The sequence below is a fragment of the Gopherus evgoodei genome, chromosome 10 (assembly GCF_007399415.2).
Source record: "Gopherus evgoodei ecotype Sinaloan lineage chromosome 10, rGopEvg1_v1.p, whole genome shotgun sequence".
Taxonomy (NCBI): domain Eukaryota; kingdom Metazoa; phylum Chordata; order Testudines; family Testudinidae; genus Gopherus; species Gopherus evgoodei.
The window spans coordinates 43,413,650-43,437,254 of record NC_044331.1 but is presented as its reverse complement, the minus strand read 5'-3'; the positions used below and the strand labels follow the sequence as shown (position 1 = coordinate 43,437,254).

Here is a 23,605-nt window from a genome sequence, read left to right as displayed (position 1 = left end):
GAACATGCAAGCCCATGGGCTTGCTACTTGTTCTCTTAGGTGACTCTGCTGTTTTAGTAGTGTTAATTTTCCATTGTTGAGGATAAAACAAAGAATAGTTGGCCAGGAAGTGCCAGCTGCATTGTTCACATTAATCAAAAAGGGTGTGGAAAGGAGGTAAGTTTGGTTTAATTATTGTTATACTTAATTATATATTTATAATAGTAAGGTTTAATGTTCATTTCAACTAAAATGTATCTTTATTAAAGTTTTATTTGAATATCTCTGAATTGTTAATTTCATGAGCATTCATGGCCTGCCATACAATTTCCACATCCAGATGTGGCCCTCAGCCCAAAAAGTTGGCCCACCCCTGTCCTAAACCCTTCATTGCTATCTGCTCTGGTAAAGCACAGGTAAATTTTGGTCATAAACTACTTGACAATTTCTACCACTTACAGGGAAAGCTGGCTACCTCCAACTAGTTGAGTATACCATGAACTTAGAGTATTAATATGCCATGGACTTTTGTGCACAGACCAAGGCATATTAACTGAGTTCTCAAAGTGATGCAGAAACCAGTGGGTAGGGAACTTTGAGTGAAAAATCAATTTTAAAAATCACTGGTTTCAGTATTAAGACTGCTCTGGCAAAGAGTGAGGACTATACCCCCTGGCAAACTATTGTCTGCTCCCTAAATAGTTTCATAGCAATCCTCAGATAGTGGCAGCACAATATATCTGCATCAGTGGACAGTTGCTGATTCTTTTATAAAAGAATAACTAATTTTTCTGGCCTGAGGTATCTCCCTTCTGAAAGGGGAGTAATATAGGATTGGAGTAAAAAGACTGTGTACTCAAAATCTATCTGCCCTCTTGCTACACCACACCAATTCTTGTTTGTTTGTAAAATTAGATCATATAGCTAATGTGGCACTAGTCTCACTAGGAAGTGAAGTGCCAACAGTTCTGTTCTCTCTTTTAGCTATCTGCTTTCATGGTAGAGGGCACTGAACTGTGGCTGGTGAGATGCATCCTCCAGAGCTTTCCCTCTTTCAGTGATACTTATTTGCAAGTGTTCTGGAACATGTGAACAGCCTGTCTAGAAACCATCAAATTGCATTTCTATAGTTCAGCAATCATACTCATGTTTATACTATCTTCCATTTTCAGGAATGGGGGTGGAGGTGAATCTAGACTGACAGAATTTATTCCCAAGAGCAGGATTTAGCAGACCAATGCAAAATGCAGGTGCTCCCAACCAGCCTGTGCCTAAGAGATTACCATAACATGATTGTCTTGTGCCTTTGCAATAGACAATTAACTGTACTGTCTGTTGGGCAAAACAGCTCTATGCTGTGAAAGTGCCCAGTCACTTGCTCTTCTCCAGTAGAAAGAGGAGATAGTAAGAAGTGACCAGTACAGAATAATGGTGAAGTGATGGGGGAGCAAGCAAAAGACTCTGTGAATGTAAGCTGCTGACTTAAACTCATCCAATTTAATTCAGGTGCGGACTACGTTCTCACTGAAGTTGAGAATGGTGGTATGCTTGGTAGCAAGAAGGGTGTAAATCTTCCTGGTGCTGCAGTGGACCTTCCTGCAGTCTCCGAGAAGGATATTCAAGATCTGAAATTTGGTGTGGAGCAGGATGTGGACATGGTGTTTGCTTCCTTCATCCGCAAGGCAGCTGATGTCCATGCTGTCAGGCAAGTGCTGGGAGAAAAAGGGAAGAACATCAAGATCATCAGCAAGATTGAGAACCATGAGGGCGTGCGCAGGTGAGCTTTCCCAAGCATGGCTTGTACAGGTGACCAGTAAAGATTCTCAAAGAGTTGTGGAGAGGGGGGAAAAGAGACTCACTGGGAGCACAAATTTCATTTTGCTGAACTGCAGGTTAGCAGTTATCACTGTATCTGTCAACATCCTGTAACATACAAATGGGTACACTTAGTGTGTTTGGTTGGGTTGGGTTGGTTTGGTTTTTGAGTCCTGGTTTTATGTACTTAACCTCACCTTATCAGCTCAAACTTCAGTAATTTGCAGTGAATTGCCTAGTACTTAATGCTAATTAACAAGGTCTCTACTTTTTTCCCTTACCAAAACTTAATCTCCAATTCTAGCAGTAGCGGCCAGTGACGCTGAAGTATTGACCATTTATTTCTCAAGTGTCAACAGATATGTCTACACTGCACTCAAAAACAAAACAAAACAAAACCACCTTCAGCAGCATGTCTCAGGCCCCAGGTCAGCTAACTTTGTCTGTGAGACTGAAAATAGTAGAGTAGATGTACCCAGTGTGACAATACTTGCTCCTTGTTCAATTTACAAAACTGGAATCTGATTAGCTACCAAAATGATAATCTCTTCTCTCGTTTTAAGGATACACTTGGTATTGTAATTAGCCTTTCACATAACACAAGTAGGCTATGAATGAGAAGATTTTTATGGGTGAATGTCAATTTCATCCTCTACACACTTCTATCAATAATTAAAATTTTCCAATAGGAGAAGTGAGAAAAATGCTGCTTGATAACTTACTCAAAATCCAGTGATTTAGGCTTGTTACAAACAGACTAAAGAATAAATAGTAAAAACAGGTATGACGTGTACATTTTAAGGATAGTTGCTTTGTATATTTTGACTTGTTGACAACTTGTGTGTTACACCTCCAAAGCTTTTTGAATGCCACTGTCTGTCATTAAATAATGGACGCCAATAATTTCACACAACTGTGGAAAATTTAAATTGATCTAAAGTTTAAAAATAAGCATCAGTACTGTCCATTTAAATTATATATTAAAAATAAGTGGAACAGTTTATGGGAACACAGTATTTGTATCTATATTGCTCAGATGATTGTATAAACTTGTACTAAATGAAAAGTATCTGGTGGAGAGCATGACTTCCACCTTTGTCCCCCTTAGTTCCTAAAATTGAAAGATGTCTTGCAGATGGAGGAAAGAGTAAAACAAGTCTTTATTTTTTGGCCATGAGGTTTGATGAGATTCTGGAGGCCAGCGATGGCATCATGGTGGCCCGTGGTGACTTGGGTATTGAGATCCCTGCTGAAAAAGTCTTCCTAGCCCAGAAGATGATGATTGGACGTTGCAACAGGGCTGGGAAGCCTGTTATCTGTGCTACTCAGGTACTTCAAATATCATTAGCTTTCTTAATCACAGTCTTTATCATGTAACTTCTCTGGTAGTACTTGAGATTCACTATGCCCATTACTCAGTTATTATTTCAAGATATCCCTATCAGACGGCCAGTGCAAGGATGTTTCATGCCCTACGCGAAACTTCCACCTTGTGCCCTTCTGTCCCCAGGCCCCTGCCCTGAGGCACCCCCCCCCGCAGCAGCTCCCCACCCTCTGCCCTGAAGCACCCCTCCCCCACTCCCACTCCAGCTCACCCCTGCTCTGCCTCCTCCCCGAGCATGCCATCGCTGCTTCACTTCTCCCGCCTTTCAGGCTTGCAGCGCCAATCAGCTTAGGTGCCGCAAGCCTAGGAGGCGGGAGAAGTGAAGCAGCCGTGGCATGCTCAGGGAGGAGGCAGGACAGGGGTGAGCTGGGGCAGGAAGTTCCTCTACATGCTGCGCCCTCCCCCTACACACTTGCTGCAGGCCGTCCTCCCTGCGCTCCCCTGCCTACGCTCCCTTCACCTAAATGCTGGCAGCGACTGGGGCGGCCAAAGATCCGTCCGCTGGGGTTGCTGCTGAAGAAAATGCCACCTCCCCAAATCCTAGCGCTGCAGTCGCCTAAATAGTTGCACCGGCACTGCTATCAGAGCATGAAGCTAACACACGGAGTGGAGCTGCAAAGTACAGTGGCCCAGCAGCTTTTCTGTCTTCATGAACAAAACACAGGCAAACTGAGATTTCTATACTTGCTTCTCCCAAGTTAGTCAGTAAACACCTCGTACCTCTGTTCAGCCAAATAGAGTAATTTTGGGTATGGGAAGAGATGCCTTCCAGATCTTCTTGTGACTGAACCTCTTGCATGGGTTGGAATATATAAATGGTTAATCCCTAAAATATGAGGCCTAAAAACATTTCATCCAAGTGAAAAAACCTTTTATGGATTTGCCAATACTCCCCCACTTTTCTTTCCTCTTGTGTTCACTGATCTGTCTCTCCATTTAATGGAGACAGAAGATTGTTTCCGATACAGAAGTTTAAATTGCATTTTATAAGGGTAACAGGTGTTAGTGGATTATCTCTTTCTGTGTAAAGGAGTCCATTCTTCATTTCCTTTCTGTTATAACTTTGAAAACAATTAGAGCTGTGCAGGGTTTTATGTAAACTATATTCTGCAGAAGGGATCTTGGACAGAGTATATTCAGATTGCATTTTAGCAAGTAATTCTGCTCCATTCTCCAAGCTTTGTGTCTTGTGTGGAAAATCTCAAACTCTGCAGCAGCACTACAGCCTCAGTTGGGAAAAGAGGAGATGCTGTTAGTGGCAACTTAGAACTTTTATTTGTGCAACTGAGATTCTCCTCTTCTACTTTGTGCTTCACTCTTGGAGAGTGAGCTTTTAAAATGAGTTGATAGTGAATTGGTAGATTACTCTTTATTCCTGGGGGAATTCTGTGCACAACGCTTTCAAATTCTGCATATCATTTGCAGGGCTGGTGCAAGGAAGTCTCTCGTGCCCTAGATGAAACTTCCACCTTGCGCACCCCTAGCCCTGCAGCAGCTCCCCACCCCCTGGCCCGGGGAGCTGTGCGGTACTTCCCCACCCCAGCTTACCTCTGCTCTGCGTCCTACCTGAACACACTGTCCCCACTCTAATTCTCCTCCCAGGCTTGCGGCGCCAAACAGCTGATTGGGAGGCGGGAGAAGCAAAGTAGTGACTGCGCGGTGGAACCCCCGGGCTGCTGGTGGCGCGCTAACCCAGGGGAAGCCCTGGGCTTCTAGCGGCGGCTCAGACTCCCTCTCCCTCCCAGCGCAGCGGCCGCTGAAATGGCTTTAAAATGGGGGGGGGGTGCTGCTTTTTGTGCCCCTAATCTTGGCGCCCTAAGCAACCACCTAGTTGGCCAGGGCTGGTGCTACCATTTAGATCATTTGTCAAAATAACACAATATAATCACACCAGTTTCAATTATTTTTGGTTACTTATTTCAAAATACCTGTCAGCAAGTATGTCTGTATTGTTACAGACAACAAAAGATTCAGAAATGTTTTTTGACATTTCTAATTAGGCATATTAATACAGAACTCTGACTAACTTAAACTACAATATCATATTTCCTGCACTCCTCAGATGCGGTGCAAAAACTTGGGGGAGTCAGAGGAAATGGAGGAGCTGAGAGAGAGAAGTAATTGCTGGGATGGAGCCTGGGTGTGAACTTGGAGGGTTGTTGAGTATGGGTGGGAAAAGTATGGAACAGATTTTTTGGGGGGAGGCAGGGAGGTATTGTTAGGGAGCTTCCCTCATTCAGACCCCAGCTGACCCCTAGCCTTTCCTATTCAGTCAGGCACTTCTGCCCGTTCCCATGTGTTCTTGCATCCCTTGTCCACATGTCTCCCCCTTCTCCGTGTGGCCGTGTGCCCCTTCTCAGCCACCCCTGTCACCATGTGACCCTGTGCCCCTAATCTCATTCAGCCCCTGCCCAAGTCTGTCCTCCCCCGCTAGCCCTTATGAGCCCTTGTTTGACTCCCCAGCAGCCCCATGTCCCCTTAGTCCCTGTCTCCTGACCTGGCCCAACAGGCACTGTGAAGATGGTAGGCTCTTTCTCTTCCCTAGTTGGCTGGGAGCTGCTACTCACCCTTTGGTGGAGAAAGGCGAAACAGCAGCAACTTTCCAGCTGAAGCTTTTTTCTGTGCAAAAATCTAAATAAAAAATATGCACAGCTTGTTAATTATGCCTGTGCACAGTGGTGCAGAATTCCCACAGTAGTAACTCTTGCAGGAGTTTTATAAGTAACCCTCTGGTACTGGAAGGATCATCTTGCTAGTATCTCTGTAGCTTGTGCTTCAAGAATAGCCTGGTTTCCATTAGTAGGATATTTAAAGGACCGTATGGCTGTGGACACTAGCCAGTTGGGCCTCTTGGTGTTTACTACAATGCACGCCAACTCCTGGCACTGTTTAACTGAGACCTCCTCACTGGAAAAGTCCCTAGGGTTAAGTCACAGGTGGAGCAGTAAGTGGGGGAGACTGGGGGAAAGACCAAGGCAAAACTATATTGTGGGGACTGAAAGGTAGGAAAAGATGGTGCAGAATGGAGATGAGGAGAACATAAGTTTTTAAAGCTACCCTTAACTTTCCGCCTGCAGCCTCACTGGCAAAGTGCTAAGATGCTATTTTGGCTGCAGTTTATGGGCACTTCAGCCTCAGCTTGCTTTCTAAACTAGTGTCTTAATTCTGCTTCACATACTCCTCTTAGTAAAGAGTCAAAAACTGTTGAGAAGGCAGCGAAGCTTTTTATTGGCGGGGGAGGGAGCGGAGCACTGTCTGAATAGTCAGCAAACCTTTGAAGTTTAACCTACCCAATTCAAAATAGAGAAGGTGTTTTACAGCCTTTCCACCACTACTTTACCAAATGGCTGCATAAAGGAAAGATGTTGTATAACCTGAACAGTCTCACTGTTTAAAGGGAAGTGGTCAACTAATGAGCCAACTGTAATAGCAACAAGCCACAACAGTGTGCATTAGTCAACTATTGATGTATTAATTTCTCTAATATGTGCCTGGTCGTGGATTATATTATATGAACCTAAACCTCCCACATGCGCACATTTGGCTCTTACCTTGCTGCTGATCAACTGGTGGTTGAATATTAATGGTACGCAGCTGTCTTAAGTAAATGCTAATTGTAGTATCAATTTTTATAATTATGGAGCAGCTTCCTTGATGAAATCTGCTGTAACGCTATTTTTGAGAGTTCTGTCATAAGGTTCGGCATAACAGTATTCAAACTTCATACTTCAGTATGTCATCAGCTCTGTTTCCATGCATGGCACTCTTGTTCTGGTGGCCAGACAAGCATACTTGCTACAAATAGTCAAATCAGACTTACTGATACTTAATTTTGTGCTGTATCCTACAGTATAGAATGCTTTAAAACACATTCCTGTGCTTACATAGGTATACTAGAAAAGTAGTTGGTCTCTTCCGGTGTTAATTTGCTTAGCCTGACTTCTCCTTTTCCAGATGTTGGAGAGTATGATTAAGAAACCTCGCCCAACCCGTGCTGAGGGCAGTGATGTAGCTAATGCCGTCTTGGATGGAGCAGACTGCATCATGCTGTCTGGGGAGACTGCCAAAGGAGACTACCCTCTTGAGGCTGTCCGCATGCAGCACGCTGTGAGTAATGCCTTTTAAAGCAAAAGGTAGAATTACATAGTCCAAAATGGAACCTTTTCGAAGAGGTAAAGGTAACATATATCCCACTTCCTGCTTCCTCACTCCATCCAGATGTCTGGTTGTCCAAATGCATAGTCAAGTGGCTATACCTAGCTGTTCTATAATGGCAGCTCCTTGGCCATGCTCCCACTAACCCTTACTTTTTCAAAAAGTAAGTCTGTTCTCTCTCATCATTTCTTCCCCCCCATTCATCTTCTTAACCTACACTTACACAGAGCATGGACTTGTAAAACCACTATACCCTGACTGGATCAGTGTGGTGCTGCCCTCTGCCACTAGATCTGAGAAATTATTTCCTTTACATACCAGACATGCAAATATCACTTGCCGTATGCTTTGTACTCATCACTTAGAGGCAGAGCCATGAGCTGAAGTGTAATGCTGAGATGTCTACTTCACAGTGGACTATAAGAAACCCTAGTTATGTTTATATGCCAAGGTTGAGCTTTCCTCATTACCCTGGTGTTGATTTCCTTGAGTCCACTGCTCTAATCTCTAACTCCACATTTGACACCTTCTGTCCTGCGGAGCTGCTCCAAGGATCACTTTGACCTTGATTGAGCTCAATTCCATTTACTTAAATTTGAATTGTTTTTCAGTATATGAACTTGTGTGGCGAGGGAGTGGGGTGGTTTAATGGGGTGCTTGTGCCAGGTTTACTGTCCTGTTGCATTCAACAGATTTGGCTACTGTTTATGGAGATGTTTCTTGCATGATGACTGACAGGATTTTTTTTTTTTTTTTTACATGTTTAAACTGCCAGAAACCTCTCTGCTCTGCTTTGAGTTCACCCAGCTCATGTTCCCATTAATTTAAGTGTAATGCTTAGTGTCTAGAAGTACTGATAATCTCCGGGTAACTGCTGTGAATTACAGCATTGACAATGCACTAGTTTGTCAGCTGCAGTTCAGGTTCTGTAGATTAAAAAACATAGCTACTATATGTGCATTTAGAATTCCTTACATAAGTATACTTTCTTCTCTCACTCTTAACTATGTTTGAGCTATGTGCACTGGAACTTTTTACACTTAGGGAACAGATGATGAAACCAGATTGGTGTGGGCCAATGATCTTAAAGCATGTGATCACTCTGCATTGTAAACTATTCACTAACTGCCGGCTTAAAGCTTCTCCTAACAGGAAATCTTGAGGGTTGACCCTGATATCTAAATCTGGAAACTTGCTGCAGTAAAACTTATTTTCAGAAATGAACTCTTGTGATCCAGTTTAGTTCTTTAGATCTGGCCACTAGATAGTATGTGGATACTGGTGGTCTCAAGTGTTTGACCTTCCTTTTTTTTTTTAGTTACTGTAGGTACATTAAAGGACATGGTCAACAGATTAATACAAGTCATCCTAAGATTGATTTTTTTTTTTTTTTCCCCCACATAAGGCAAAATACTGCCTTTTCTTAATGGATGGTGGCTTTCAATGGTGCAGTCTTGAACTTCCATATTGTAGCTGATCATACCTGTACTCCATTTATGCTAGGTTCTTAACTACCAGGTTAAGTTCTGAACACTTGGTTTCATAGTGGCAAAACATATTGGAGAATTGAACCTCCAAGCATGAGGGGAAAATAAACCGGGGCACACAGCTAAGAAGGTGAAACTTCTTTTACTGTGAGGCGATGAGTAGTTAATATCGGCACACATGGACTAAGGTTTGTGTGCACAAAATCCCCAAGCTCAGCCGAGGGCAGTTTAAAACATTGAGGCTTTCTGTTGCCTTAGGGGGATGGAAATCTTACTAAACTCTGTAGAGCATCTGGGGTCAAAACCTCAGATTATGGAATCTGGCTGCTGTGAGGCTGTTTCTCCACCTTTCCAGACTAAGCCATGTAAAATGGCAGTGTGACCGCTTACCAGCATTGCAAGTACTGCCCACTGTAAAACTGACTAAAAGGAGCTGCTCTTCTTTCTAGAAGAAAACAATTTTATCCTAAACCTTAGCAGGGGTAAAGAATCTGATACGACAGGGACTGAGCACTATAGAAATGTCTACACAGTTCAAACAAATTCAGGTTTCCCTACCACTTATGCAGTCCCATTACCTGCAGCTCCATTTATTAGAACTGCTCTTCCTAGAAGTAGGGTCTTAATACTGGGTTGCTAAGTTTTTTTGTCACTTCTAGAGCACTATTTTCCCTTTTTCCTGCATGAGGGTTTTACATGCAGTGTATGGTGACTGCATAATCCTTCTGGGTTGCTCCTGCTTTCTTGCCAGCTAACTGTTTGTTTGCCAGTGGTAAGACTGCCCAATTCCAGTGACATCAAAATGAGCATGGACCACTTCTATTGATGATGCTTTCTTGGTCTAAAAGTCAAGTCAGCTGATGAGTAAGACCCTTATGTTCCTGCTTTCCAGCTTCTATTATGAAAAATGTTTTACACGTTTCAGCATCTTCTATAAATGTGAAGCAATACTTCACTCAGACTCTAGTCCCTTTATACAAGTTTGCTTTTTTGTATTGCTATTCTGTATTGCCAAAATTTTGTTACAAAATACTCCAGCAGCAAAACTGGATGCTAGCTAATGGACGTAGACTCAAAGATCACTGACAGCTGCTACCTGTATACATAAGACTGTATTTCCATCAAACATCAGCTTGGTGGTTAGGGAGTATGGATCAGACTGGTTCTTCACACCTACATTGAAAACAGTGAGATGCTCTAGCTAGGTGCTCTCCCTGCCCATAGCTTCTAGGAATGTTTAGGATGTTTCAGACCCTAGAAGTACTTTTATGTACTAATCTAAAAGAATTATCTCTTAGAAATGGGGGAGAAAGCATCTGTTTAAACTTATGCAAGAAGGTTCCCCAGTGTACTTGATATGTCCTTTCTACACCCAGTGAATCACTCTCTGACCTGACAGATGTGTTGGTAGAATGTAATAATCACCACTTGGTGACAACTCTCTAATTTCTATTGGATAACTAGAATTACCGCTATAGTTAATTTTAATGTCCCCAGAAGGTGGGGCACAGTACTCTAAAAATTCAGTAGCAAGTTTCCAGATGTTGGACAGGATACCTCTTCCTGGGAAGGAAGTAGCTCCCAAAACTTCCATTGGTCCTGTCCGTTTAAAAAGTTGACAACTAATTTGACCAATGGGAAAAGCAAGTCTCGAAACTCTGCCCTTGCCAGTTTGTCCGAAGAGCTCAATGAAATTCAAAGAAAGTAGGACTATGTCTATACTGCCCTGCAGCTTGGACTACAGGGGAGTTAATAACACACACCAGAGTGCTTTGCAGTAACTCTCCCATGTGTATGCTGTGGGTGCATACTAAGATTTCTAGTTCACATTAATGTAATTCATTGCCCAAACAGAAGGGCAGTGTAGACAAATCCTAAGGGCAGGTCTGCTCTACAGACTTACATTGGTGAAGCTGTGGCACATCTGGTGAAGATACTGTAAGCCAACAGAGCTCTCTCTCGTTGGCTTAGTAGTGACTGCTCCTCACAGAGGTGGAGTTATGTCAGTGGGAGAATTTCTGCTGCCCACATGGCGCTGTGTGCACAGAGGGTTACGATCATTATAACTACGTCACTCAAGGGTATGGATTTCTTTCACACCTCTGAATAATGTGGCTATATCGAAGTAAGTATTTAGATTAGACTAAGGGCTTGTCTACACTGGCAGTTTACAGCGCTGCAGCTTTCTTGCTCAGGGGTGTTACAAAACACTCCCCTGAGGGCAGCAAGTTTCAGTGCTGTAAATTGCCAGTGTATACAGTGCACCAGGACTGGTAGCTATGCCCCTCATAGAGGTAGTTTTTTTAGAGTGCTGGGAGAGCTCTCTCCCAGCACTCTGCCGTGACCACACAAGCCACGTTAAAGCGCTGTCGCATCAGCACTTTAGCGTTGCCAGTATAGACTAGCACTAAGTCTAAATGCCCTCCTACCCAACCCCACACAATTGAGGATGTGGCCACACCCTACTACAGACTTGAAGAAAGCTGGTAAAAATCCCCAGTAGGGAAAATGTTAATGAATCAACGTGAATGGCTTGCCATGGACTTTTGGGAGGGACTAACTTAAAAAAAGGGAGTGGGGGGGAGTTAATCTATAAAAAGTACAGCAGGGAGCCTTTTGGTAAGCTCAGGCTTATGCTTAATATTGCCCAAAGCTGCCTGCCTTTGATTCAAGAACTGAAGATGTACTGTGAGCTCCTGGTTTCCATGTTTGGAGTATGCTATATGAGGTGGAAACTTACTTTATCTCCCTTTTATCTAACAAGTTTCAACTCCATGTAATGGAAACTTGCAGCTTATACTGTGGCTTTTATTGCATTTAATTTGCATTATAAAGTAATCTAGGTCAGTGGTTCTCAACCAGGGATCTATGGCGCACTTGGGGACAGTAAGCAAGTTTCAGGGGGTATACCAAGGAGGGCTAGCATTAGACCTGCTCGGGCCCAGGGGAAAAGCTGAAGCCCACACCACCTGAGGCTGAAGCCTGGGGCTCTAAGTCCCACCACTCAGGGCTGAAGCTGAAGCCTGAGCAGTTTAGCTTCGCAGGGCCCCCTGTGGCATGCGGCACTGGGCAGTTGCCCTGCTTCCTACCTCCTAACGCTGACCTTGGCTTTTCTGTACAGAAAAACAGTTGTGGTACAGGTGGGCCGTGGAGTTTTCGTAGTGTGTTGGAGCCTCAGAAAGAAAAAGATTGAGAACCCCTGATTTAGGTGTCTCAGTCCGAATTATTGTTACAAAGGATTTTGTGGCTGGAGACTGGGACTCAAGATTTCTACATCCTCTAGGATATCTAGACAAGCCACTTATAACTTAGATGGAAAAAAATTATAAGAGGGGGATAACGGTGACAATTCATTAACATTTGTAAAGTGCTTTGTCCTCACCTGGAAAGTGCCACAGAGTGAAGTATCTCTATTTAGATGGATTTAGTCCTGGCCACTGGACCTCAGAGGCATGAAGCACCATCGAGGTAGGGGCAGTAGATCATATTCAGTTCCAGAAGGTAGTCTCCTACTGTTCAACTGCAATACCGCCTGTAGCTGTTTACGGAATATTTTTGACCCTGCTGCAGAAAGAACAGCAGTACTTTGGAGAACTGGCCAAGTCCTGGCCACTGGTCTGGGGGGCTCTGCATTTTAATTTAATTTTAAATGAAGCTTCTTAAACATTTTAAAAACTTTATTTACTTACATACAACAATAGGTTAGTTATATATTATAGACTTATAGAAAGAGACCTTCTAAAAATGTTAAGATGTGTTACTGGCACACAAAACCTTAAATTAGAGTGAATAACGAAGACTTGGCAAACCACTTCTGAAAGGTTGCCGACCCCTGGTCTACAGCCTCCATTTTTCTTGCTTGCTATAAACGGCTTCAGCCAGTCCTCTTGAAGAGATTATCAACTTTTCTGCATGCTTTTCTAGTAAACTCTACAAGCCTTCTTTATATGGTTGTGAAGGGCTAGCATTGCCTAGTCAGACAAGAATTCTTGTCTTAAAAATGCTTTCTGTTAGGCATACTTACTGACCTGTATAAGATTCCTAGATTATTGTACAAACTCAGAGTATCCATGGACTGTCTGTAAACTGGATGCAGAAGCTTCTCATGACATCTTCATTCTATGAACAAAAACTAGAAGTATCTTCTGTAGTTGTACACTTGACTAAGTTGAGTACATGCAAACATTAAGTAAGGGTTTCTGTACTCTACATTTTTAGAAAAAACCCATATAAGGAAGACTTGTTTCTATACTGTAAACAGTTTTAGTAAAGGGTAGTGCAACTGTAAAGATGAAGTTCCTTGGCTCTTCTCTAAGTAACAGCCAAACCATAAAAAGAGCCCACCTTCTTAGCTTACAAAGAATGAGATGGAAGGTGGTGGCATTGTTCACAATTGGACTGTTCTTATATAAAAGATTATTCTCACAGTGCTCTTGGCCATTAGAAGTTGGGGCTGAACACACATGCATCCCTGAAGCAACCTATACCTTGCATTCTACTACTGTCTGTTCTCTGGCACACCTAAAAGTTGACTCTGGAAAAGTGCAGAAGCAAGACCTACAGCAAGCTGACACTTGAGGCTTGTTTACACTCTATGGGGGGACGATTTCTAAAGTGCACTGTTGTACATTAATTGGTGCACTTAACATAGTATTGTTTAAAACAATACCACATAAAATTGCACCAAGGAGCTTGGTGTGCACCAGCAGTGTCTGCATCAATCAATTAATGTGCCACACAAATGTACTTATGGGCTATGATTTCTAAAGCACATTACCCCACCATGTAGACATGCCCTCATCATATAATTAGATGAGCAGTTTTTGTAAGGAAGTGGCCCCCCACCTTCCTTAGCCTAAACAAGTGCAGACATTTCAAAAAATATAGCCTGACTTCAGGCCCTGGGGCAGCATGACTGTAAAGCTATCAAAATAATGTAGCATAAAAGGTCTTCTTCTGAAAACACATAATCCAATGTACAGACTAGCTGTAAGAAATGGCACTGAATGTCCACTAGCCTTGGCACTGTTAAAATTCTAACCACGTTTGTCTGTATTAATTCTTAACTTCCGAGCCAAAGGAAGTTTCACAACCCTGCCTCTAATATTCTTTGCCTGCATGACTATGACAATTAAGCAAATTAACTCAAAATCACATTACTCTCTGGTGTATCTATTTCCTTCTTTCTGTGTCACTCCTTTCTTCCTTCCTTCCTCCCCTCCCTCTTACTCTGGCCTGCAGATTGCTCGCGAGGCTGAGGCCGCGATTTTTCACCGTCAGCTGTTTGAAGAACTTTTCCGTGCCACTGCTAACAACAGGGACCCTGCTGATGCCATGGCTGTAGGCGCTGTGGAGGCCTCTTTTAAGTGCTTAGCTCCAGCTCTGATAGTTCTGACCGAGTCTGGCAGGTAGGGCTCAGAGAGGGCAAGAAAGACTTAGGCTCTAAAGGTAAATGAGCATTTTCACTCCACAGTGTGGGTTAGAGATGATCTAACCAAGACAAACTTCTTGTGCTTCAGGACATGTTTCAATGGGTAGAAACACATTCCACTATAACACAGTAGTATACATCCTGTGAGCAGCTCTTACAGTTCACAACTTCAGCTTGGCATACACTAGCAGAATCTGAGTTTACAACATCCTTACAATACAGCAGGATTGGAGGTAGGTAGAAGCAGAGCAAGAGTGCCTGGCAGTTGGGCATGGATGTGAAGAGTGTGCTGGCCAGGCTGGGTGGGGTGACTTGGCAGGTGTCACAGAACTCAGAAGAGAAACCTCTTAATATCAATTATCTGGTGGGTGAATGTTTACTAAATAGCATACCCCAGTTGCTAATGTAGCCAAGCACACTGCTTGTGCATCAAACAGATGACCGCCACCAGCATGGTACCATACACTAATCTGGACTTGGTAGTATAAAACTGATAGGTAAATCTTCTGAATATCAAAATTGCGGTTATGCTATTGACATCCTGCCGGGCATGGCACCTCACCTTACCCTGTGTCACCTGAGCGCTGGCTGACATGAATGTCGTATTCCCCGAATGCGTGTTGCTCTTATAGATTGCTCGCGAGGCCGAAGCCGCCATCTTTCACAGGCAATTGTTTGAGGAACTACGCCGGTTGGCCCCTCTGAATCGTGACCCTACAGAAGCCGCCGCTGTTGGCGCTGTAGAAGCTTCCTTCAAGTGCTGCAGTGGGGCTATTATCGTCCTCACCAAGTCTGGAAGGTAGGAGGTGAAAGGTTCCTTCAAGTCAAATGGACTTCAGTGACCAGGGTGGGGGAAAAGGACACCTTCAAAAGTGTTTTTAAGAATGAATGAAATGGTAACAGTGAAGCAGCCAGAAAACCAGGCAACTTTAAAGCTAAGGTCATCAGTCTGCAATACTCAGTTCCACCAAGAAGATGGTACAAACATTTCAGAAATCTGCAGATATTTAGTCTAATTCAGTTCTTCAGCATTCCTCAACCATGTTGACATCAGCACCAAGCATATAGAATTTTTTTTTCCTGCTGATAAAATTGCATTTTTGTTACTAGTAAAGCTGACTGGAAAACTTTGACAGGAAACAACTTTTGAAAGTTTGTTCGTGGTCACTTTAACCAGAGAAATCTTGGATTTTGATAGTAGGTCAGAAGTTCACTGGATGCAGAATCTAGCTTTTCTGAATAAGGCAGTACCTTTCAACCTACATTTCCAGCTGGGTTGACTACAGTGACAGCAAAAGTAAAGACCTGCCTGGCATGGATCATGGGCTCAACCATTATTAGAATATTGAATCTTCCTGTCTTTTAGTCCTATGACCATACAGCAGACTTCAAACAGAGGACTACTGGACCTGGCTTAAAGAGAGGCTTATTTAAACAGGAGGCTAAAATTACAAAAGTTTGTTCCCTTTTATAGGTTAACACTTCCTAATGTCTATCCTGATTGGGTGAATAGGCCTTGCTTTATTATCCAGTATCCACTGTGAGCTTAGACTAAAGTATCCAACAGACAAATCTGTGGAATATGCTTCTTAATACTAGGTTTACCCAGTGCCTGTTTTCTGCACTGGCTTCCACTGCTTTGTGCCAACAGCGTGCAAGATACTAGTTCATGGAACAGCACCCTGGAATATCTTGGGATTTGACAAATGTTAGTGCTATTAAGGTCATTTAATAGACCCCATGGCTAGAAAATCCAGGAAAGCACAGTAAATGGTCTAAAACCCAGCTCATCAGCCAGCTTCTAGTTTCTCTAAACTGAGAACTGAATTGCTCCTCTCAAAGCAAGTTTTGGCTGCTAATAAGGTTTTTTTGCCCCCAAAACTGATGGCCCTCTAGATGGGCATTATGAAGTCTCACCCTGAATCTGGACCCAGCAAGTAGTAGCACAGCAGATGTGTCATCTAAACATACACAGCAAATATTCTGCATCAAGAACTGGGCTATTGTAAATTCTTGTCTTTAAAGACATTTTCAGGCTGGTGCTTGCTTTATTTCTGCAGAACAGGGAATAGCTGTAAGCATGAGTTTGTGTCCTTCTTGTACTTGTGCTTCCAATGTTTCCATTTAAAGGGTTCCAGTCAGTCTTATGCTTGACCTTTCTGAAGAGATCTGACCTTTTGATATTTGAATATTTTTAGCTCTGGATTCTGTTACATCCTCTGAATACCTGGGTCTCCTTGAGCCACTGGAAGGCTTCTCTCACAGTAGAAAGGTTTTTGTGAGTGGCTGGGTTGGTGAAACTGGCACTGCTGTCTTGTAAGCAACACAAACTTTGACTGGAAATCTTTAGTATTAAGCAGCTTTGCTGAAGTTTGATTTCATGAGAACTGGACCATAAGAATCTAGTTGAAACACAGTTGTGCACTGTATAATCCTGTTCTCTGCTACATGTTGAGCAGTAAAATATAACTATTGATATCATGGCCTTTTTGAGTTCCAGACAGATTCTCCTTAATCCCTGAGCACACACTGCCTTCCAGAACTTATCTGCCCTCCCAGTAGGAAGGAGTGGCACCTGTACCACAGCTCTAGCTTCTGCTGCTAGAGGCTATGAATAAACACCATTTGTGCCTACCATCCCATATTTATTAGATGTCCCACATAAATATTTCCACTTTTTTTACCTTATTTGCTTCCAGATCTTTGCATAAAAACAAAGTTGTGCAACAGATCATAGCAGTATAGACCTTTTATGTTATCCGCATTCATCTTTAAGCAGGTGAGAAGGGGATTGCTCCATATGTATCTGATCTGAGTTGTTTGAATCAGTTTTTAGAAAAGAACCTTAGAGCTCCCTAGGTTTTTTCCTACAAGTTTCCCTCTAACAGTGGCTCCCAGTGATTTTTGCCTTGAAAATAGCCTGCTCTAGCAAGACTCCTGTTAACACTTCAGTGACAGTGCACAGGGTATAATGCAGCACGAGTCATTCCTTCTATCTGCTGCCTCCCCACCCCCACCCCCAGCCTTCAAGGGAAGGGATTCTAGATCCTTCAGAAGAATTTGATTTCTTTTGACTGCAAATTCTGCCACAGCTCTCCCAGGCAAATTAGCTAAACTGTGTGGATGCTCTGGAAATGCTAATGACTCCCCAAAATGGTTGTGTGTGTTGCCAAAAAAAACAAAACAGAACCCCCAATGCATGTCTTCTCCCACACCAGAGACTGAATATTGCCTTTGCCAGCCATGGGAGCAAGGGACTCCATCTAACTCTGAGTAAGAGATTCCACCTAACCCTGTGATCAGATATGCTTAAATGAAAACTAACAAACCAGCAAGCAAACCCCACACTCCTATCTGACAAGCTGTCACCACTACTTGCACAGTTTATTTGCAATGATTTTTTTTTTTAAACTTAAGGTTGACAAGGAAGAAACCCTAATAGCGCAGTGGTGATATTTGGAAGACTTTTAGTTCCTTTCTCCTGCCCTTGAAAAGATGAGCACTCAGGACAAATCTTCACTGTTTTGCTGAACGAGAACAGGATCCATGCATGCTGCCTGAAGTGCCAAAGGGTCAAAACTACGTGACTATGACACAACAGAGAGGCAGCAAATTAAAAGCCAACAATATCTGCCCACCTTGACATTACTGCCAACAGAGCTACAACACCCAGTGCTGGAAACATCCACCTTAAGTGTAGAGTGAAGTTTCCTAAACTCTTCCGTTTTAAAAAACTGAAGTGGGATGACACCATGCTTGGAGAGAAGAGGGAAGAGACTCCCTGCTCCAACAGATGGTTTGCTATGCGCTAAAGCAAGACAGATGGTGTGGACCTGAAGCAGTCCTTCCAGGAAAGGATGCTGTGTAGCATGTCCTCTATTCTTGTAGGTCAGGGAACTGAGGGGACCACCCTGGCCTTCAAACTAAACTTGATGAAACCTTGACTCTCTCTTGCATGGATTTTTATTGCAGGTAGTCTTCCTGGCCAATCTGTGCAAAATACCTGAAGTGGTTACCAGTAGCTGTCTCCATGCCACTCATCTCCACATAAGTGGAGACTGGTACCTATTTTTAGGAGCCATGATCATCTCTCTGATCTTGTCTTCTGTACACTACACTTGCTGTGAACAATTGAAGTTTCTCAAGCTTTTGTTAGGCTGCCATATATGGGATGCTTTTGGAGGTTAATCCTACCTTCCATTTTGTTCTCCTTCTTATTAGATCTGCTCACCTGGTGTCCAGATTCCGCCCACGTGCTCCCATCATTGCTGTGACTCGTAATGGACAGACAGCACGCCAGGCCATCTGTACCGTGCATTTTCCCTGTGTTGTGCAAAGAACCTACCCATGATGCATGGGCTGAGGATGTGGATCTTAGAGTTAACCTGGGCCATGAATGTTGGTGAGTTATGTTGCTTATCTTTACTCTGATCAGGTAACTGATAGCTTATGGAAGAACCACCCCTTCAAAAAAACTCTAGTTTGGAGCATCTTTTGCCTTCTGGTGGAGTCTTAAGGCTGTTAATGAGAAGAAATACTGCTTGTGACAAATGAACGGGCCTCCTACCATCACACCTCCTTAGTCAGATCTGGTACAAAGACTGACAACTTAGTATTAAAAACTGTTCCCCCTTCACAACAGACCTCGATTTTTAATAGCTCTAATGGAAAACTGTAAAGACAAATGCTTGCTGGTCTGTCTGAGAGGCCACCTTTATTTGCTTTTTTTAAAAAAAAAACACTTAGGGCTGAGGTAAAGGGTAGCTCCTCTCACTGTTACAGTGCACTTTGCATTAACTGACACAGGCCCAAAACCAAAGTTCAAAATGGGCTGTATGAAATGGAATTTCATCTAGTGGCAGCACCTGTAGCTGAGTTTAAGGTCTCAAGACAGAACAAATGGTGGTGTAGGACAGAGGTGAGGTGTCCTGTCTTTCAGGATAGATCAAACCATGATTGCTGAAGTGCTTTTATTGCTAGGACAGCTGAGGGAAACCTGAGTCCCTCAGCCTGGTGTAATGATGCCATCTTGTGGCATGAGGGGGTATGTGAACAAGAACTAAGTGAAGCCCTTGGACTGTAAGAGCACCTACTAGGGCTAAATGAGATCCAAGAGAGATACTAAATCCGTGTGGTTGTTCTGGTAGCCCCCTCTATTACATTTGGACTTACAAAGAAAGCAATGGTATTCCTTTGTCTCTGGATCCTGACTTGTTGTGGAAGACATCCTAAACCCTAATGATACTGAATCTACTGGACATTGTCATCTAATAGAACTGTTGGCATGAACTTGGTTTGCAGATATTCACAAAGCTTTCTCTTCCAGGCAAAGCACGTGGCTTCTTCAAGACTGGCGATCTTGTCATTGTACTTACAGGATGGCGCCCTGGGTCGGCTACACCAACACCATGCGTGTGGTGCCAGTTCCATGAACACCAACTCTCAACTCTCCCCAGCAACACCTTCCCTCTCCCCCATTTTCTTCTCCTCTGCCCTACCCCCTTGCATTAGGCTGGCAATCGCTTGCAATGTTATCCGTGTGCAGCAGGGAAGGACCACCTTAAGTCATTCTAAAGAATACTTGAAATGTTTTAGTTTTTTGAAAAATAAATGACCTTTTTCCCCAAGGTGATTCTGCCCTGAAGTAGTTGGGATTTAGTGTATGAAATTCCTGCATGGTGACTGAACTTGTGCTGCTCATCCCCTCTTGTAACTGGATACTACCTTAGGGTGAATACTATGCCTTTCCCTGCACCTTTCTCAGGAGTGCAGGGGAAGGAGGCAAAAACAAGGTTATCGTCTGAGTACCAATGTTACGCTCTCTGCAACAGGCAGAGTACGCTCTGTACCTGTAAGTTCAGATAATCAACAGCTTCATTTAATGCCTCCCTTCTCTGCCATGTCGTCCTAATTACTTCCACTCTGCAAACTGTATTGTCACCGATGCACTCCAGTTTAGGAGCTGTGGTAGATTAAGTCATGGGTCTATGTAGCCACACTTGCAGTATGTAAACTAGTCTTCTTGTCTCCCCCTCCAGATTTACAGGGCTCGCTGCACTCCATAATTAAACTCCACTACAGATACATTAGGTATCTAACACACCAATGAATGTTGATGAAAGATTAAGATGTGCTTAACCCTTTAAGTCCTAAAGTAGGAACTTCCATGAAACATACTACTGTGTATTTCCTCCCAGTGCAAATGGAGAGAACGACTCCAGGTTCCAGTATACCTGGAAACAGTGATTGAAACTCCGCACAGACAGAGTCTAAGATGCAATTCAGGCCTGGGTTCCTTCTAAGTCACTTAGTTTGTCATTTATGGGCAGCAGGGGGAAATAGCAACAAGGGTAAACAGAGGTTTTGCTCTTAGAGTTGAGAGCTGCATTCCACTTCCTGTGCTGCTGAGGGTAAGCTGAGAGCTCCTTGTGCTCCTACTGCAGTATTGCGTATCTGAGTTAAGTAGTCATGTTTCCTGAGAGCATTCTCCTATGTTGTAAATCTGGACAAGTTATTTACTGTAACAGGTGTATTGGATTGTAGAGCACAACTATGTACATCAATAAGAAAAGCTGAAGCACCCATCAGGGTTCTGCTCTTGCTTGGTTTTTCCATTTGCAAGGTGAGAGTCCTTTGTGAAGAAAAGATGAAACATGTCAATGCTTACAAACAATGTCAGAACACTAAAGGAGGAAAATCTATTTTGCATATAGTTGAAAGCTATTTTATCCTTGGTTGTGGAAGGAATCCTCAATACTGTAGTTGGTTTGCAGCTAGATTGTAGAGCCCTCAGATATGCCAAATCTATGGCAACTTCAGACCATAGCTGTCTCTTGTGCAGACAAAAGATCACTTTATGCTACTTCACTTACCAGCTATGTCAATCCTAAATCCAATGTTGTAACTAGAGCAAAGCAGCTGTCATCTACCACCAATTTGCTTCACAGCGCAGCTGGATGCTACACATGTGGCAATTCTTAACTCCTGTTTCTAAAACTTTCTAGTGCAAGTCGTCCAAGTATCACATGTCTTGATATGGGAATGAGTCTTGTTCTGTGGGCTTCTGCTGTTCTGTCCTAACAAGGACTGCCAAATTTTAAAAATAATACATCAGAATGTAGCAATTGGTATCTAGTAATCTAGACTTCTGTTTCATTGTTCAGAAGCATCATTTGATACAAAACCCAAACCTGCTGCTACTCAAGTCGCACTTGATTTGCCAGGGCTAAATGTGTTTGAGGGAGGAGGGGAGCATGGAAAGAGACAACAAATCTTAGGAGCCTTGCAGGGAAAATATGGCTAAATATTCTCTACACAAGTGGTTCTCAGCCAGGGGTACATGTCTTCCAAAGGATACATCAACTCCTCTAGATACATGCCTAGTGTTTTACAACCGGCTACATATAAAAGCAGTAGCGAAGTCAGTTCAAACTAAAATGTCATACAGTGACTTGTTTATACTGATCTATATGCTATGCACTGAAATGTAATTACAATATTTGTATTCCAATTGATTTATTTTAAATTATATGGTGAAAATGAGCACTTATTCAGTAATAATGTGCTGTGACGCTTCTGTGTTTGTCTGATTTTGTAAGCAAGTAGTTTAATAGGGGTGAAACTTGGGGGTATGCAAGACAAATCAGATTCCTGAAAGGGGGTAAGTAGTCTGGAAAGGTTGAGAGCCACTGATCTACACTGCTAGCTTGTTCTGGAAATGGACAACATGAAGCTGCTTCACTTAAATCCCCCTTTCCTCCCCACCCCAGCTCTTAATCTGTCAACTTGATTACTCTTCGCTGGGCAAATATTTTGTACCTGTGGACTTAATACAAGCAAAATCTATAAATAATAACATATGGAGAGCAAACTCATTTGTGTGGGTGTGTAGAGGGCTTAAGGACCTACAGATAAGTAAGGCAAGGAGAGTAGTAGGTGTTCAGGGCCTTAATCAGACATCAAGGACCTTGCTTACAACTTATGTACCTATAGCAGGATGGAATCAATACAGCTGGCCACCATAAAAGGGAAGAGCTCTCCTGAAAGGGGGCTAGTGCCAGCTCCTACTTGAACTTGGAAGCTTTCCACTCCTAATGGTTTCCAATGTGGGGCGAGGGTGAGGGTGAACCAACTGCATTTTGGGTTGCAAGGTCCAGATTAAGGCGATAACTGTAGATGTGCAAAACTAATTCAATGAAATGTTTCACAAACCACTGGCTGGCATAGCTGTTTTGGTATGAAGTCCCTTGGGGCAAGGCATTGTCACCTCTTCATATCTGAAAGGCATCCTTGTTTGAAACCCACTGCCTGCTAAATGACTAGGAGGCAGGCTGTTTGCCTCAGAGGCTGTCCATCAGAATCTTGCCTAGTCAAGCTGGAGCCTATGTCTGGCAAGTTTTGTATCTAGGCCCTTCTTTCCCTTACTGGGCTGGAACTCTGATCTTGAGGCCTATTCCTACATCTTGCATTCCCTCCTCCAGCAATGCTAAGTGTGAGGCCTCTGGCTGGGGGTGAGGGCTGGGACAGATGGTTGGAGGGAGTGTGAGGGCTCCAGCTGGGGGAGCAGGCTTGGGGGTAAGACCAGGGATGAGGGTTTTGGGGTGCAAGAGGGCGGAGGGTTGGGATACGGGTGGTGAGGGCTTCAGCTGGGGATGAGGGGGTGGGGGTACAGGCAGGGTCTCAGGGCTGGGGCCGAGGGTTGGGGTGCAGGGGGTGAGGGCTCTGGCTGGGGGTGGAGAACAGGGAGAGAGGACTCATCCCTCCCCCAGCTTTCTCCCAGCAGCATGGGGCTGGAGGGAGAGGTGCGCAGCTTAGCAGGAATTTGGACCCAGAGTAATTTGCTGTGCTACAGCACACTTCACCTCTGAAGAAGCTTATAACAGCACTGGCCAAGGCATTTCTTAAAGTGAAACAGTTACAGAGCATCCTTCTCTGCTGTTAGAAAATGACCAGTGGATAACCTATATTCATATTCCTTTGGGAAGGGGTCATCAATAAAGACTAGCTCACTAACTCTCTGGGAAGTTGGGGTATGTCTACTTTGCAGTTAAGACACCTGAAGCTGGCCTGGGTCAGTTGACTTCGGTTTCAGGGCTGTTTAATTGTGGTGTAGACATTTGACCTTCCCTGAATTATGTGCCTTGCCCCTCAGTTAAAAACTACTCTCTACGGCTCACACAGCAAATAGTGGACTAAGTGCACAACAATGTGTGCAGAACAATACCTTTGTGTATGCTGTACTGATTGGCTGAAGGGGAGGGGGTAGAAAAGAGTCCTCAAAAGCAACTGGAGGGTTCAGAAGACTGCTGATGGATGACTGAAAATACTTCTAGATCACTACTTTGAGTCTAGCTC

The 23,605-nt window shown here is 43.4% G+C and overlaps 1 protein-coding gene across 1 annotated transcript in view; it reads left to right on the top strand.

Moving 5' to 3' along the window:
- The window catches only part of PKM (pyruvate kinase M1/2), a 41,299-nt gene extending 20,463 nt beyond the window's left edge, over nucleotides 1-20,836 (top strand). The window contains 9 exon segments of the mRNA XM_030577011.1: nucleotides 1,486-1,756; nucleotides 2,973-3,123; nucleotides 7,133-7,285; nucleotides 14,884-15,050; nucleotides 18,473-18,553; nucleotides 18,555-18,636; nucleotides 18,638-18,653; nucleotides 19,578-19,640; nucleotides 19,643-20,836. Of these exon segments, the coding sequence (XP_030432871.1) occupies nucleotides 1,486-1,756; nucleotides 2,973-3,123; nucleotides 7,133-7,285; nucleotides 14,884-15,050; nucleotides 18,473-18,553; nucleotides 18,555-18,636; nucleotides 18,638-18,653; nucleotides 19,578-19,640; nucleotides 19,643-19,683 (1,025 nt within the window). The 3' untranslated portion in view covers nucleotides 19,684-20,836.
- Nucleotides 20,837-23,605: the final 2,769 nt, after the last annotated feature.